Source organism: Sus scrofa, chromosome 6 (genome assembly GCF_000003025.6).
Source record: "Sus scrofa isolate TJ Tabasco breed Duroc chromosome 6, Sscrofa11.1, whole genome shotgun sequence".
Taxonomy (NCBI): Eukaryota; Metazoa; Chordata; class Mammalia; order Artiodactyla; family Suidae; genus Sus; species Sus scrofa.
This window is the reverse complement of record NC_010448.4, coordinates 71,213,584-71,230,579: the sequence shown is the minus strand read 5'-3', so window position 1 is coordinate 71,230,579 and position 16,996 is coordinate 71,213,584. Positions and strand designations below refer to the sequence as shown.

The following is a 16,996-nucleotide window of genomic DNA, read 5'->3' as shown; positions in this document are numbered from 1 at the left end:
TGCGCCACAACGGGAACTCCAAAAAGTATGATGTTTACATCTATTTTTCTAAGGATAAAATGCACAAGATGGGAAATAGAGAAAGTTACATTGTAACACTCATAATCCCACTCTGTATGAAAGGATGAGCACGGTCGTCACGGTCGTGCTTGTGTTGTTTGGTGTCTACCCCTCCCAGTACCTGCCTCACACATAGAAGCAGTCTTAGGCTGTTTGTAGGATGGGGTGATTGTGGTATGTACACATGTGCCCACGTATACAGATACACACGTTCATTAAGCCGGGATGATGATGCTTATTACCATTCTGTGAACCATGACTCAAAGGCTTTTATCTTTAAAATTGTGAGGTATGGAGTTCCTATCATGGCACAGTGGAAACAAATCCGACTAGGAACCATGAGGTTGCGGGTTCGATCCCTGGCCTTGCTTAGTGGATTAAGGATCGGGCATTGCTGTGGCTGTGGTGTAGGTCAAAGTCACGCCTCCGATCCCGGAGTTGCTGTGGCTGTGGTATAAGCCGTGGCTATAGCTCCGATTAGACCCTAGCCTGGGAACCTCCACATGCCTCGGTTGTGGCCCTTAAATGGCAAAAACCAAAACCAAAAACAAACAAAAAAAAAGAGATATACGTTAACTGGAAAAACCATATAAATTTCCAAAAATATATAGTGAAAGCCTCAATCTCTAAGACACTGGGGTCCATTCCTTCACGTTATCTCCTATGCTATTTATACTAACATTTCACTATTTTGTACTTTTTAACCAAAATGGGACGCTGAATCTGATTGCAGTGTACTTTTCCCCTTCATATTGTTGGGGCATCTTTCCACATCAGCACTAACAGAGCGGTTCATCCTTTTTAATGAGTGCATAGTATTCCACCAGAAGACCTATGCTTTTATTGCGTGTAATTTCTACTTTCCAGTTTACTATTAAATACACTGCTGTAGTTAACACTGTACATATTTTCCCACATATTTTGTGCAAGGGTTTCTACAAAACTCCTAGGGGAATTTTCATTTCCTAAGAGACGACCAATTCTTTCACTTTAAAAAACAGGAGTTCCTATTGTGGCTCACTGGGTTAAGAATCTGACTAGAACCCATGAGGATGTGGGTTAGGATCCCTGGCCTCACTCAGTGGGTTAAGGATCTGGCGTTGCCATGAGCTGTGGTGTAGATCTGCTGTTGCTGTGAATGCTGGCAGCTGTAGCTCTGATTCAACCCCCAGCCCAGGAACTTCAATATGCCACAGGTATAGCCGTAAAAAGAAGAAAAAATGAAAATATAAAAGAAATGCAATTGATTAAGGATTTGGTGTTGCTACAGCAGCGGCTCAGATTCCATTCCTTGGCCTGGGGAAATTCCACCCGCCATGTGTGCCTCCAGAGGTGGGGGTGGGGGGCGGGGGGGTGGACAGGACTCCCAGGTCTTCTAATGCATTTAATTCATTTCTTAAAATTTGGGGCTGACGTCGTGGCGCAGTGGTTAACGAATCCGACTAGGAACCATGAGGTTGCGGGTTCGATCCCTGCCCTTGCTCAGTGGGTTAACGATCCAGAGTTGCCGTGAGCTGTGGTGTAGGTTGCAGACGCGGCTCGGATCCTGCGTTGCTGTGGCTCTGGCGTAGGCCGGTGGCTCCAGCTCCGATTAGACCCCTAGCCTGGGAACCTCCATATGCCGCGGGAGCGGCCCAAGAAATAGCAACAACAACAACAACAACAAAAGACAAAAAGACAAAAGACAAAAAAAAAAAAAAAATAATAAAATAAAAAAAATTTGGGGCTGAGCTCACAGTATACCTAAGTTCCTGGGGCAGGGATCAAACCTGCACCAAAGCAGTGAACTGAGCCACAGGAGTGGCAATGCTGGATCTGTACAGGCATGTGTAAGCTGTGTTTTCTTTCGTCTTGTTGATGTGTTTTGCTGAACGAGTGGGCAGTCGGGAAATGACAGCCACGGTTTACATGGGAGAGTGCTGAAGACATCCAAGTGGTTTCAAGTGCCCTGCCTTTAGGGAAGGAACGTGCCACTCCTTGCCTAGAGCCTTCACCGCAGTCGTGCCATGTACTTAGGAAGAGTTGTGAGATGCTCTGAAGTCACACTAAGGTGGGTTAAGGATCCGGCGTGGCTCTGATCTGGTGTTGCCGTGGCTGTGGTGTAGATGAGCAGCTGTAGCTCGATTTGACCCCTAGCCTGGGAGCCTCCATGTGCCGTGAGTGTGGCCCTAAAAAGAAAGAATAGCCACACTATGGCGATTCTCTCCATTTTCAGAGATGAAATGAATGACATCCACATGACAAAGAAAAATGGACATGACTTCAAGTTAAAAAAAACCTCAGCACCGCGCAGCACAACCACCCATCTCCAGAATTTCTTTTTCCTCTCCTGGCCAGGCCCGAGGGCCACGGATCAACCCCCTGGCACTGGAGTAACCAGAGCCACAAGGGGACTCCACTCTCCTCCTTTGTAATGTTAGTCTTCAAAGTACTGCCTTTTCCCTCTTCCATATTCTTAGTTGTTGACTGTGGCCCCCCTGACGATCTCCAGAATGGCCAAGTGGAGTACATCACAGCCCCTGAAGTGACCACATACAAAGCTGAGATGAGATACCGCTGCAATGCGTTCTACACAATGAGAATAGACCATGGTAAGCAAACTGCTCAAAGCTGGGTGGGTGATGTTCGGAACCTAAGCCCTCATGATCTGAAAATAACCTCAGCCAACATTTTTGGCTAAGACTAGACAAAAGATTAAAAGGCACTTCTCCCACCCACCAAATGAAACATGATAGCTGAAGTGACTTTAATGTCAATTTGCAAAAACCTGAAAACAGATCTTATCTAGTAAATGACTACTACAAACACACAATATATTCCAAATGGTTTAATTTAACAAGTCAAAACCTTATCATTAAGCACTTGAGATCTTGATACATATTCAAGTTACACATCTAAAAGGTTTCCACTTTGCAAGCAAACATGGTAATGCAGAGACCTCCTACTTAGGAAATCATGTAAAATGGTTATTCAGACACCACTATTTCCCACGGATGCTCAAGAATCAACATTTTTCAAGGGGGTTTTCAAGCAGATGACAACCACCTCTCACATGCAGTTAAACATCTTTGCTTTTTCAATGATTTGCAGGTAAATATGTGTGTGAGGCTGATGGATTCTGGATGAGGTCCAAAGGAGACAAATCACTCCCCGTCTGTGAGCCTGGTAATGGACACATTTATACAAGGCGTTGGTAACTGACGGAGAGGAGGACTGGGTGGGAGACAGTAAGTAGATAGAGGCGCTTAGCTGTGTAGGCAGAAACCTAATGCTGGCACCTGGCTCTTAGACCAACTTCTTATTTCCAAATAACATGTTCTCATTATCCCCTTTCCATATGGAGAGGCTGTGAGGTGCTGACTACATCAGTCATGAGATTACTTTTGACCCTACAACTAGGCAAGCATAAAAAATTAAATGATTTTTAAAATTATCTTGAACCATTTATACGCTTATAAACATGAGTTCTTCTGTTACTTTTCTTCTCTATAAAAATGCTATTAAAACCCAAAGCTAATAACTTCATTATTTCCCTAAGCAACTGTTTTCAATGACTTCTAGTTTTTAAACATTAATGCAATTTGCCTTTAATAGTACTTAAAAAAATGTTTTACCAGAACTGGCTGTTAAAATATAGTTAGTGATTAAAAATCAGAAAGGTAGTAATATATTCACTACCCCTTTGTTACTTGGCTTAGTTTTTTTTTTTTTAAACTCTATCTTAGCTTATCATGTCTAAGTTTTATTCTGCCACAACAGAAAACATTAATGAGTATACTTAGCAACATATATAGTAAATTCTAGTGTTTGGAACAATCAACTGGACAGAAAATAATTTCTGAACCTGAAGGTTCCTGGCTACAACTGCAACACTGTAATTTTTAAAACATTTAAATGTTCAAAGGCGAAAGTAATATTGCAAATCTTGTGACAATGACCTTAGTTTCTGCCGTCCCAGAACTATATATATGGTAAATACCCCCAATTTTACAAGCAGGAAAAAGCAGCAATGAAAAAGTCATTTCCTTTTACTTCCTATGCACATCAGCTCAGACAGTTTCTGTTTGCCCTATTAAAATAATTTACCCAATTGTGAGACCAAATTATTTTAGCAAAACAAATTAGTTTATAAAAGTTAATTTTCACACACCTCATTTTCTGAGGAGCTAAGAAATAGCAAATGTTTTTATAGGGTCTTTAAACAGTTTTAAGCAGCCTCACTTGCCTGTATGTATAGGTGGACGACTCATGTGATACAATTTTTAGCTGACAGTAAATACACACAACCCCAAAGTGGTAGTAACTGAAGAAAAAGGCTCTATACATCTATAAAGGCTCTATACATCTGCTTCTTCCCCCAGTTTGTGGACTATCAACCCGTACTACAGAAGGTCGTATATACGGAGGACAAAAAGCAAAGCTTGGGGATTTTCCCTGGCAAGTCCTGCTATTTGGTGAAACTATGGCAGCAGGTGCACTTGTATCTGACGACTGGATCCTAACAGCTGCTCATGCTGTATATAAACAAAAAGAAGATGCCTCCTCCCTAGACATTAGGTTGGGTGTCTTGAAGAGACTGTCACCTCATTATACACAGGCCTGGGCCGAGGCCATTTTTATACATGAAGGTTATACTCACAATGCTGGGTATGATAACGACATAGCACTGATTAAATTGAAGGACAAAGTTGTTATCAATAGCAACGTCATGCCTATCTGTTTGCCAAGAAAAGAAGCCGAATCCTTCATGAGGACAAATGACATTGGGACTGCATCTGGATGGGGATTAACCCAAAGGGGTTTTCTTGCCAGAAATCTAATGTCTGCTGACCTGCCCATTGTTGACCACCAGAAATGTGTTGCTGCCTTTGAAAAGAAGTCCGATCCAGGGGTGCGGGTAACTGATAACATGCTCTGTGCAGGTTTAGAAAGTGGGGGCAAGGACAGCTGTAAAGGCGACAGTGGGGGAGCATTAGTGTTTCTAGATGATGAGACACAGAAGTGGTTTGTGGGAGGAATAGTGTCCTGGAGTTCCACTAATTGTGGGGAAGCAGGTCAATATGGGGTCTACACAAAAGTCATTAACTATATTCCTTGGATCAACAACATAATTAATAATTTTTAAATCCAATCAACAAATGATCCCTTGTTTTAAAAAATCATCTTTAAAGACCTTAGCAGCAAACTGACCTGAAAAACATTAACATGACAGCTGCCATTCCACTCCAAAACCAAACCAAAGTATAGGCGAGATTGCCTTTCAGGTACTTCTCCAACTTGCTGGGTTTTCACCGCTTATTCTTTGATTTAAGGGGACCTAAACCAGTGAGGTGATATTCACCTTTACCAACCCAATAGCAGCTCATTGGTTAAATGTGTATTTACTTACAAAGTCCAGTGTCTTTTTGTCCTTGTGCCTTTCTGTAAACTGCCTGTTCATATTAACTATTATTCTGTTTTTTGGATTTAGTGACCTCTGAGAGGTTACATATCACAGCAGTATTGGTTCAGGAACTACCCTGAATCATGGTTTTTTGGGGTTAGATAAATTGGATACTTTAGCCTAGGCTGGGTATGGACTGATTTCTACGTTAAAATCAATACTGTAATTTTTCACGTATCAAACTAGCAGACAAAAAAGAACATGGAACAGCTCTATTTCACACTGTTGAAGACAACATGAATTTTCTCTGAAGTACAACCTGGCAATATATTTCAGAAGTCTTAAAAGCATTCATCATCTTTGAACTGGTAATTCCAATGCTAAGTTTTAAATTTAGTGAGGATGTTCCTAGCACTTGGAAATAACCTAATGTACAAATTCAGGCGACAATTCAATCAAATGTGGCATTTCCATAAGATGAAATACAACATGAAAAGTATTAGAAATCTGTAGTGGTTTTTTTCCTTCTTACCATGACCTAAATTAAATAGCTGGGCGCACTTAATAGATCACAGAGCATACAACAGCAGAATATAGAACTCACGTATACAATCAAAAGACTTAGCTAGTATTCAACAAGAAATTATTCTAATTATCACATACATCTTCTGAATTCTAAGTAGTACTTAACATGTTTTTTCCTAAGAATATTTAAGCTCTGATTTAACCTTAAAAATCTCTCATTCTAGTTGTCCACTCCTCTCTCAAAAGTTTTAATGGCTAACATTTAACAAAGTTTTTCATTCTAGCCAGATTAACCATTGTATGTAAAAATTTTGAGTTCTAACTTCCTGTGCATATTAATTGCATTTTTTTTTTTTTTTTTTTGCCGCATCCATGGCACGTGGAAGTTCCTGGGGCCAGAGACTGAAACCGTGCCACAGCCACAGCAGTGACTATGCCAGATCCTCAACCAGCTGTGCCACCAGGGAATTGCTAAAGTGCAATTTTTTCAGACTCATTTTTAAAAGGTAATTTTCCAGCATCTTGTCACATAAAAAAAAGAAATTGCGTTTTTCCAGTAAGACTCCAGACACTAAACTGTGGTAGCAACAAAAATTTTTATTCAACTGGTTCAAAAAATTTTTTTTAGAATGAATGCATTTAGATGACCAAGTAGACTTTAAAAACAAATCTTTGCCAAATAGTTTACTTCTAAACTTCAATTTTTTTTTTGGGGGGGGAGGGGGATTAAATACCCATAGCCATGTAGTACCATAAACATGTTAATAGAAGGCTACTCAACACTGAAAGCCTTCCAAGACTGTTAACTAGATTTATACAAGTGTAAATAAAGGATTAAAACCATGCCATTGACAAAGTTAACTTACCCCTGGGCTCCTTGAAGGCGTGTCAGTTTAGTCTTTGGAGGTCCCCGAATACCATTTAAGTGTTACCATGTTACTGCTGCTGAGTAATAGTGCAAGTGCTAAAATGCAAAATTCAGATGGTACAGGGTTTGGAAATCATGCAATTTAGATGCAGAAAAAAATAAAACAACGTAAGATCCTGTTACAGAGGAAACTGACTAAACAATGTGGCGACCACAAGTTTAAAGGACAAGTTCATTTATAAAAATTTAAAGCACGTAACTTGTAAAACAAAAAACCTATTTATCATAATCTAATTAGACAAGGGCATTAGGTAAACTATCAACACAAAAACTGTTCAACATCTTCCATTAGAAAATGAGCTCAACTCTCACAGTAGTTACATAAAAAGTACAATGGAGAATTAATATATTATTGCTTTTACATACTTAACAATGCATCGTGAGAGTCTAATCTGAGTTTTGTAAGCGATTTTATTCAACATTACTCTATTTCCCCACCTTTGGAAGACAAAACCCATTCCATTGAACACTTCCACAGACAACCCACCCTGCTCGTTCTTAAAGCTACCAGGCTTCTTAATGGATTTCAGGCACAAGATAATTTGTGGTTTCTTCTACTTTATCCCTATTGCAATTAATTCCACTTTTCAAATCCCCAACTACAAAGGCTCTGATATTCCCTTCACTGCAATTGATAGGCTTTGCTACAAAGCATTTAGAAATAATTAGCATTGTTTTGCCCACTCCTCCATATAAGAATATTTTTAGAAGGCATGATTTCCCAATGGAGATTTATACAGGCCATGTAAATAGAACATCACCCAAATGCACAGAGGCACTAAGAAAAAGCTGGAGGGTACTGCTTACCATTTTAGGTGCGGTCACCCAGACTTATTAAAAACTAGATTTAAAAATAAAAAACAAAAACAAAAACAAAAACTTTTCACTTTGGACAATGCAAGAACAAATAGCAATTAAGTCTGGGTATCAGGTGTCAATGCATGACAGGTGATGAATCCATTTGACTTGAGACAATATTTCAAATAAGTTTATTTGAAGCAAAATAAACTATTGCCAAGAAACTTTATGAAAGTTCCATCTCAAAAGGGTCAAAAAAGGGGAATTAACTGCTATGAATTCTTTGCATTCAGGGCTGCAAAACAAAGACACATATTATTTAAATCAGTTTTATTTAAGAATTTCCAACAGTGACAACTCTTATAAAAAGCATCCAAGCACAGGACACAGAACTGCAGCAAACAGCATTCTTATGAGTAGCTAACAGACATTAGAACTTCCACCCTTCTGTGAGACACCCCGAGCTCACTGGTGAACTCTGCTTCCAAGTACTCCTGCAAAGCACACCACAAGCTCAGTCCATGTTGTCAACCCATCAGCTTCAGTTCACGTGACCACACTTACAGATCAGTAACAGAAGAGAACACACACCATACAGCATTCACAGCAGTTGACAAAGGGGCAGGGAAATACAAGTATCGTTTCACTTAACACATTCAGCTAACGTGGGTTATCTAAGAACAAAACTCACTTAAAAGTCTTCCAACAGACGTGGATGTCCTTTGAATGTAAAAAACATTCGTACATTATTTGCTATCATTGCTCTCTGCACACTCTCTCACCAAAGCCACAGGATTGAGAGACACATCTCGCCAAGTTAAAAAATATCCATTATGCACCACCAAGTCTCTGCACGCGCTCTCTCCTTTTCTCGCTCATACTAGCCTTTCATGCCTCGGCACCACCATCAATCCCACACAAGGTTTCAAAAGTTCAAACAGCCTTCTGGTTCCATTATCACAGCCTTGCGTTCATAGCGTTGATACGACTCCATGAAATAAAGAGTAGCGGATAAAAATGGGACACCCACCGTCAAAGACGCAGCCTGTGCAGCGTGATGACGAATTCTTGAATGAGAAAGCATGTAGACAGAAGTATTCCTATGGCAGAGTATTTACAGCACTACTTTCAATGAAGTGCTTCTTCCATAAACATTTGAAATGAGATGAACTGCAGAGATTAAATGAAGGCTTCATATTGTACTTTTGTATATGAAGGGAGACAAGTGTTAAAAAAACAAAAACGAAAACGAAAGAACACTGTGACACCATGATCTCCAAAAAGGAGATTTTCCTAAGGGAAAAATCCATATGGTGGGGTTCAAATTAAAACAAGGAGAAAAGAATGTAGTTCTAATCAATGGTTTCCATTTTGAACATGCAAAGAATTCACTTGACAAGTCCAGGGATAAAATATTACAGGAGAAACCTTTTGATATCAATTGTAGTGTGTTGGTTTACCAATCAGGCAAACAGCAGTTCACTTTCAAACACTCAATATTTCAACCCTTTATGTAACAAAACTTATAAAATTCCTTTAGCTCTTCCTTTTTCTAAAGAAAAATGTCAAAAATACTGCTGAATATACTCCACACCGAACAAACCAATTTTGAAAATTCTTAGTACATATGTATTTTACAATATACTTACCATGAGTTTAGAAAAATTTGAATTCCCACCAGTCTATACCAACCAACCATAACCCAACGTCTACATTCCCCAGCCCGAAGATTTGGAATCCATGCTTGAGCCAAAGCCTCCATTAAAACCACTGCCTGACCCTGCATTTGATGCTGATCCCCAACCAATCGCTGCCCCTGAATTAGAACCACTATACGAGTTATTTCCAGAACCAAAGGCCTGGTTTGGCTCTCTTTGCATGTTGCCTTGGCTTTGGTTATTACCCGATGGGCCTGACTGGTTCTGCTGACTGGCTAACATGCCCATCATACCCCAGCTGCTCTGCAGAGCCGCCTGGGCTGCAGCCATCATCGCTGGATTGATGCTGAAAGCACCAAAGTTCATCCCTCCACCCATGTTACTACCTTGATTGTTCCCCAAACCAGCTCCACCCCCTCTACTGTTACCAAAGCCACCCTGATTCCCAAAGCCACCTGGATTACCACCAAATCTTCCACTTCTTTCTAACTGTCTATTGCTATTGTGTTTAGGTTCAGCATTGGATATATGTACGCTGATTCCTTTAATGATCAAGTCCTCTCCACAAAGAGACTGGGCGACCTATAAGAAATAAGGGATGTAAATAAAGATTAAACCATTGACTCATACATCAAAATAGTGATAAAACTTAGATTTCAGGCCACTATCTACAAGCCTCTATCTAGAGGAAAAATAAGCAATGAACACATTTCATTTAAACCCATAAAATAGCCTTTCACTTTAGTAACAGAAACAGGGATTTTAGTTCATTTTCAAAGGATATTTAACACGTCCACTTAAATGTCGCATACTAAAAAAATAACCTAAGGAGTTTACCACAAATATCTAGGCCCCGATACACCACAGCTTATAAGGTCAGAGAGCTTAGCTGATATGGAAGGGCAAAAAGTTCAACAGAAATTACCTAATTAGCTGAGACAAAATTAGGAAGAGAAAAATACCTGATCATCTGCAAATGTAACAAAGGCAAAAGCCCTGAATGGTTTGGGAATGAAGACATCTACCACTTCTCCGTACTGGCAAAAGAACTGCTGCAGCTCATCAGCAGTCATGTCCTCTGTACAGCGCCCAACAAACACCTTTCTGCTTCTCAAAGGCTCATCTGGGCTTTGCTGGTCAAAGTGGAAGGAAGAAAAACCATCACAAACATTTTATGAGCAACGAAAAATCATGTTAGAGAATGTTACAAAACCTATTGCTTTTATATTAGATGAGTCATTAAAAAGTAGATAGTCTTTTTTTTTTTTTTTTTTTTTTTTTTTTTGCGTTAGCACTTTTAAGACTTCAGTGGAGAATAAAATCTAAACCTTGAAGTTGATGCAAGTTTTTTTTTGTCATTTGTCCTTTTTAGGGCCGCACCAGAGGTGTATGGAGGTTCCCAGGCTAGGGGTCTAATCAGAGCTGTTGTTGCCTGCCCACGCCAGAGCCACAGCAAAGCAGGATAGGAGCCGTGTCTGCAACCTACACCACAGCTCACTGCAACGCCGAATCCTTAACCCACTGAGTGAGGCCAGGGATCAAACCAGCAACCTCATGGTTCCTAGCTGGATTCATTTCCACTGCACCACGAAGGGAACTCCAATGCAGTATATTTGGATTAAGGAAAGTCAATGACTGAGAATGTCTTGCCAAAGATGATAATGTTCCAAATAAGCCAGTCTTGCTTGCTTGGACAGGTTAGTCTTTGACAACAAGATTAATGTATTCTAATTGTCTTCTTTTTGTTTTGTTTTTTCTTTTTGCCTTTTTTAGAGCTGCTCCCATGGTATATGGAGATTCTCAGGCTAGGGGTCTAATCGGAGGTGTAGCCACCGGCCTACACCAGAGCCACAGTAACGCAGAATCCTTAACCCACTGAGCAAGGCCAGGGATCGAATCTGCAACCTCATGGTTCCTAGTCAGATTCGTTAACCACTGCGTCACGACAGGAACTCCTAATTGTCTTCATTAACAAAAAACTTTTTAAAATTATAGTTGATTTACAATGTTGTCAATTTCTGTTGTATAGAAAACCAGTTATATATATATATATCCTTCTGTACACATCATCCTCCATCATCTAATGGTCTTCATGTTTTACTGTGTTAAGGATGTAAGAAATTGTTAACTCATTAAAATGTAACAAGAGAGGCGTTCCCTTCTCAGTTCAGGTGCTAATGAATCCAACTAGTAACCATGAGGTTGTGAGTTCGATCCCTGGTCTCTCTCAGTGGGTTAAGGATCTGGCATTGCTGTGAGCTGTGGTGTAGATTGTAGGCCAGCAGCTGTAGCTCTGATTTGACCTCTAGCCTGGGAACTTCATGTGCCTTGGGTGCGGCCCTAAAAAAAAAAGCAAAAAAAAAAAAAAAAAAAAAAGGAAGAATAAACAAGGTTTTTGTTTGGAGGGGTAATAAACTAAGTACTGCAGGAGTTCCCATCGTGGCGCAGTGGTTAACGAATCCGACTAGGAACCATGAGGTTGCGGGTTCGCTCCCTGCCCTTGCTCAGTGGGTTAACGATCCAGAGTTGCCGTGAGCTGTGGTGTAGGTTGCAGACGTGGCTCGGATCCCGCGTTGCTGTGGCTCTGGCGTAGGCCGGTGGCTATAGCTCCTATTGGACCCCTAGCCTGGGAACCTCCATATGCCGAGGGAGCGGCCCAAGAAATAGCAAAAAGACGAAAAAAAACCACAAAAAACTAAGTACTGCAAACATACAAAATATTCAGCATGCATTAAGGTCCAAAGCAAAAGATTTTAAGGACACACGCTGCTACTACACTTTCCTACTGTAATGGTTTATTTTACAGTGTCTTCTAAGGAAGTTTGTCAGAAAAAAAAGGCCAAAGCAGAGAGAAAAAGAGGAAAGTACCTTAGAATTTGGAAGTTTACAGTCACACCATCGTCCATCTATCATATGTCGCTGTGACATTACTTTAACCTGGGTTTCATATTCCGTAAAACGAACAAAGCCAAATCCTTTTGAATGACCAGTTTTAATATCTTTCTTGACCTAGAAAAATCATTTAAATTTACTAAAACCACACATAACACATAACCAAACTAGAGTACATGCATAAAAACACTGTAACTTCATCACTCCTTATATATACATACAACAAATATTAATAATACCCTAGTGAACATAAAAAAGAGCAGTGTCACTAAAACAATAAGAATCCTCTGTGCTCATTTACTGAAAATGAAAAACTCTTAAATGAAACCAAAGTTTACCTGAACCATAAGAACCTCTCCAAAGGTGCTAAAATATTCTTTTAGATCCTGTTCAGTCGTCTTCCATGGGAGACCCAACACTATTAAATCAGATGTTTTCTGGACTGCTCTTTTCACTTTCACTGCTGATGAGGCATCTGTTTCATCCATTTTTCTTTTGTTATCTAAACAAAACCAGCAGAAACCTTTTAGAACTTTCATTTAACCCTTCTTAAAACACATTACTTCCTTCACCTAGAGAACGAGAAGCAAAAACATTCTAGAGCACAAGACACTGGAAACTTTAGGCTGTGATGTTTGCTCTCCAAGACACAATAAGGGATTGAGTAAGTGGCTGAGATGCTCTTCTGGAACAAGTCCAGGGATTCCTTCCTCTGCTTTTATAATAGCTTAAGACTACGACTGTATGTTCTTCCCTCTCAAAAGGTGTGTCAAAAGTTACTTCACTTTAGTTCTCTTGTGGTGCAGTGGGTTTAGGATCTGGCTTTGCTACTCTAGCGGCTTGGGTCGCTGCTGTGGCACAAGTGAGTCTGGTATCTGGCCGAGGACCTTTCGTGTGCCTTGGGCACAGCCTCCCAGCCACCCCCACCAACCAGTTACTTCACTTGACTTTAAATAATACATTAAGGGGAGTTCCTGCTTTAAATAATACATTAAGGGGCTCAGTGGGTTATGAACCTGACTGGTATTCATGAGGATGCGTGTTCAATCCCGGCATTGCCCTGAGCTGTGGTGTAGGTGGCAGACACAGCTTGGACCCCGCGTTGCTATGGCTATGGTGTTGGCTAGCAGCTGCAGTTCTGATTGGACCCCTACCCTGGAAACTTCCATACACTGCAGGTGTAGCCCTAAAAAGCAAAAACCAACAAAACCCCCCAAAAAACATTAAGGAAGGGAAAAAACAGGTGAATAACAGTGTATCTGTTAAATATACTTGCTTAATTATTTTAATACCTATAACTTGAAGTCTATCTACCAAAAAAATTAGCAACTTTTATCTCTAGCTTGCGGATTTAAGGGTGATTTCAATTTTCCTTGTTTTTTTTTTTTCTTTTGGTCTTTTTCTGGAGCTGTACCCACGACATATGGAGGGTCCAGGCTAGGGGTCTAATAGGAGCTGTAGCAGACAACCTACACCACAGCCACGGCAACTCAGGATCTGAGGCGTGTCTTCGACCTACACCATAGCTCATGGCAATGCCGGATCCTTAACCCACTGAGCAAGGCCAGGGATCGGTTCCTAGCCCAATTTGTTAACCAGGGGGCCATGACGGGAACTCCGAATTTTCCTTGTTTTGTTTCTAAACTTTCAACAATGAATTTGTGTTAATTTTGTAATAAAAAGAAAAACCTTAGGTTATTTTAAAAGGCCAAAATTTGGAAAGGAAGAGAGGAACTAGATGACATTTAGACAAAAAGACACTTTTGTAGCAGTATTAAGTTCACAGCAAAATTAAGGAAGGTATAGACTTCCCACATACCCCTGGTACACAACGCATAGCCCACTCCATTATCAGTATTTCCCACCAGGGTGGTTGGTACATTTGTTTCAGCTAGTGAATCTACACTGACACATCACTGTCTAAATTTTAAACTTAGGTGAATATTAATCTGCAGCCAACAGATCAAGAAATTACATTCTACCCCCCGCTGAAGCTGGTGCTATTAAAATTTTTCTTAATATATAAAAAATTTCAGAGTTCCCATTGTGGTGCAGCGGAAATGCATCCATCTAGGAACCATGAGATTTTGGGTTCAATCCCTGGCCTTGCTAAGTGGGCTAAGAATCCGGCATTGCCATGAGCTGTGGTGTAGGTTGCAGACAAGGCCCGGATACCGAGTTGCTGTGGCTATGGCATAGGCCAACAGCTGTAGCTTGGGTTGGACCCCTAGCCTGGGAACCTCCACATGCTGCCGGTATGGCCCTAAAAAGACAAAACGCACACACAAAAAAACTTCCTGGAGTTCCCGTCACGGCTCAGTGGAAACAAAAATCTGACTAGGATCCATGAGGATGCAGATTCGACCCCTGGCCTCAGTCAGTGGGTTTAGGATCTGGCGTTTGCACTGAGCTGTGGTGCAGGTCACAGATCTAGCATTGCTGTGGCTGTGGTGTAGGCTGGTGGCCACAGCTCTGAATCAAACCCTAGCCTGGGAACCTCCATATGCCTTGGGTGCAGTCCAAAAAGACAAAAAGAAAAAAAAATTAAAAAAAAAATTTGACTCGGTCTTAATTTCTAACCAAATAAGAGGACTTTGTTGCAATACTAAGTTATAATAAAACACACATATATATCAACTAGCACATTCCTACTGCTAAAATGTACTTATTTTCATGCCACACTTCTAAATCTAAATCGTCATATATCTTCATGCTGCTGCTGCTTTTTTTTTTTTTGGCCGTGCCTGGAGCATGTGGAAGTTCCCGGGCCAGGGATTGAACCTGCGCCACAGCAGTGGCCCAAGCCGCTTCAGTGACAAGGCAAGATCCTTAACCTGAACATCACTGATAAGAGACAGTGAAAATAACATGAGAACCAAAGACAGCACTAATTCAAAATCTGGGCTACTTCAATTGATATTCGTTTAAGGGGGAAAAAAATGATTAGCTGAATGAATGATGTAAGCCTGCAAGGACAAAAACGAAACCAAAGTCTGGGGGCACTTCAGAAGAATCTATTTACAACAATAGACTGATAACAACTGCAAAGCAAGTCTTAATAATTCCTTAAATTTGGCAACAGGCAACCTCAGTTCAAATAGTTTAAACCTGTACTTCAGAATCACTGCAAAACCAAACGGCAACAAACCTTTGGGATAGTTGACAACATATACCAGATTGCCCCAGCCAGCATCAGGGGCATGCAGAATTCCTTCTACCAGGCGGACACCTCTCATACACTGGGACACTGGATTCCTGTAGCGCAGCCCACACGCTCCTGGAAACTGGGCTGTAACCGTGGACAGCAACACTGTCCCATCGTCTTCTGATGGTATTTCAATGGGCTCGTCATTCTCATCTTCGGTTACCCGAATATATTCAGACATCTTTTCTTGTTTTTCTTAAAAGGAAAAGAGAAAGACGAATGACCAACACGTGTGTCATAGTAACTGTCTCTTTCCATCAGCTGATTAATACCCCTGCCAGGTCATTGTTCTACGACTTGCAGAAAAACTCTCGGTGCTGGGCTTCTTACACCTGTTGGTTATCGCCCCAAAATGGGGAGGTGAAAACAAGGGGGTGAAATGCCTTGCTAGTTCCATCACTGAGGATTCGACAAGTGCCTACTATGCATCGGGGGTTACAACTATTAACTCTGAAGCCACAGTCCCAGGTGGCAGGCTGGGTGCAAAGGGGAGAGAGGAAGCAAGAGAAAAACAGCAAACAAGTAATTACCTAATTACAATCGGGATATATGCTACCCGACAGAAAGAACGAACCTCGGGGGCTGGGGTGAGACTGGGCAGGGACACGCGTTGTCAAAGTAGAGTCTCCTGAGAAAGCGATGCAGGAGCCGAAACTTGAGGACTGAACAGGAGCGGCGAGCCAGGGGCAGAGAGCAGGGGAAAAGTTCCTCCCTGTCAAATGTGCGAACTTCCGACGGCTCTCCCAACTTGAGCCCTAAGGACGGCGGCGACAGGTCCTCGGCGACACGGGCCGCCACCTCCCAGAAGCCCGTGCGTGACGGCTGAGGGAGGAGTTTTTAAGCGTGGCCCGGGGTGGGACCGCCGGAGCATCAGGCCTAGACGTTGTCCTCCCGAGTGCAAAGCACGAAGGCACAAAGCAGGGCCCGGGCCGGGAAGCCAGGCCAAACCTCTGCCTCCGGCGGCTCGGCTCTGCGGGCCCAGCGTCTCTGCTTCGGCGCCGGCTGCCACCCTGCGCCAGACCCCTAACGTCGCTCCCGCGCGAGTCCGCTCCGCCAGGATCGAGGCGGGCCCGGCCCCACGGCTCCCTTCCCGGGACGGGGGCCGAAGCCGCCGCGTCCGCTTAGGCTGACCCACTATAGGGCGGAGGCACACAGGGCGTCCCAGTGAGAAGCGTCCGCCACTCACCTGCTAGGCCGCTGCTAGGAAGCCCGACAGGGAAACCGAAACAGCGAGGAATCCAAGAGCAGCCCAGCGACCACTTCGCTCCCACAAAATGGCGCTAGGGCCGCCTCCCCCCGCCTCTGGCCGTCGTCCCCTCCCACCGGCTCCCCGTCGAGAGGGGGGGATCGCCGCACAGAGCCACACAGCCCTCTCCCCAGAGAGTCAGGAACCCATCTGCGCGGTCTGAGCATACGAAACGGATACCACGGTTAAAAAGAAGGCTAGCATCTGGGCCTGAAGAGCTAATAATGGAAAAAATGTGGCTGCGCAGGCTTTTAGCTACCCCCACGTAGCGTAATAGATGGCTTCGCCCGACCAACCGCCG

At 42.2% G+C, this 16,996-nt stretch overlaps 2 protein-coding genes across 10 annotated transcripts in view; one reads left to right on the top strand and one right to left on the bottom strand.

The window, feature by feature from the left end:
- MASP2 (mannan binding lectin serine peptidase 2) overlaps positions 1-5,943 on the top strand; it is a gene marked incomplete at its 5' end in the record, with an annotated part of 18,405 nt that extends 12,462 nt beyond the window's left edge. Inside the window, 3 exon segments of the mRNA NM_001163648.1 lie at positions 2,520-2,651; positions 3,151-3,225; positions 4,422-5,943. Coding sequence (NP_001157120.1) covers positions 2,520-2,651; positions 3,151-3,225; positions 4,422-5,185 — 971 coding nt within the window.
- TARDBP (TAR DNA binding protein) lies at positions 2,873-16,996 on the bottom strand. Of its 9 annotated transcripts, XR_002344896.1 has the most exons (9): positions 16,636-16,996; positions 15,393-15,644; positions 12,583-12,746; positions 12,221-12,361; positions 10,315-10,485; positions 8,725-9,934; positions 7,704-7,989; positions 6,835-6,932; positions 2,873-3,222 (listed from the first exon to the last, which is right to left on the bottom strand). XR_002344896.1 is itself a non-coding variant. In XM_021095332.1 (6 exons), the coding sequence occupies exons 2-6, from the start codon at positions 15,628-15,630 to the stop codon at positions 9,404-9,406; spliced, it is 1,245 nt and encodes a 414-aa protein (XP_020950991.1). In that variant the 5' UTR covers positions 15,631-15,644; positions 16,636-16,996; the 3' UTR covers positions 2,873-9,403. The 9 variants fall into 9 exon arrangements, 1 of the variants encoding a protein (XP_020950991.1); XR_002344893.1 differs by having other exon boundaries at positions 7,704-9,934; XR_002344895.1 differs by having other exon boundaries at positions 2,873-6,932.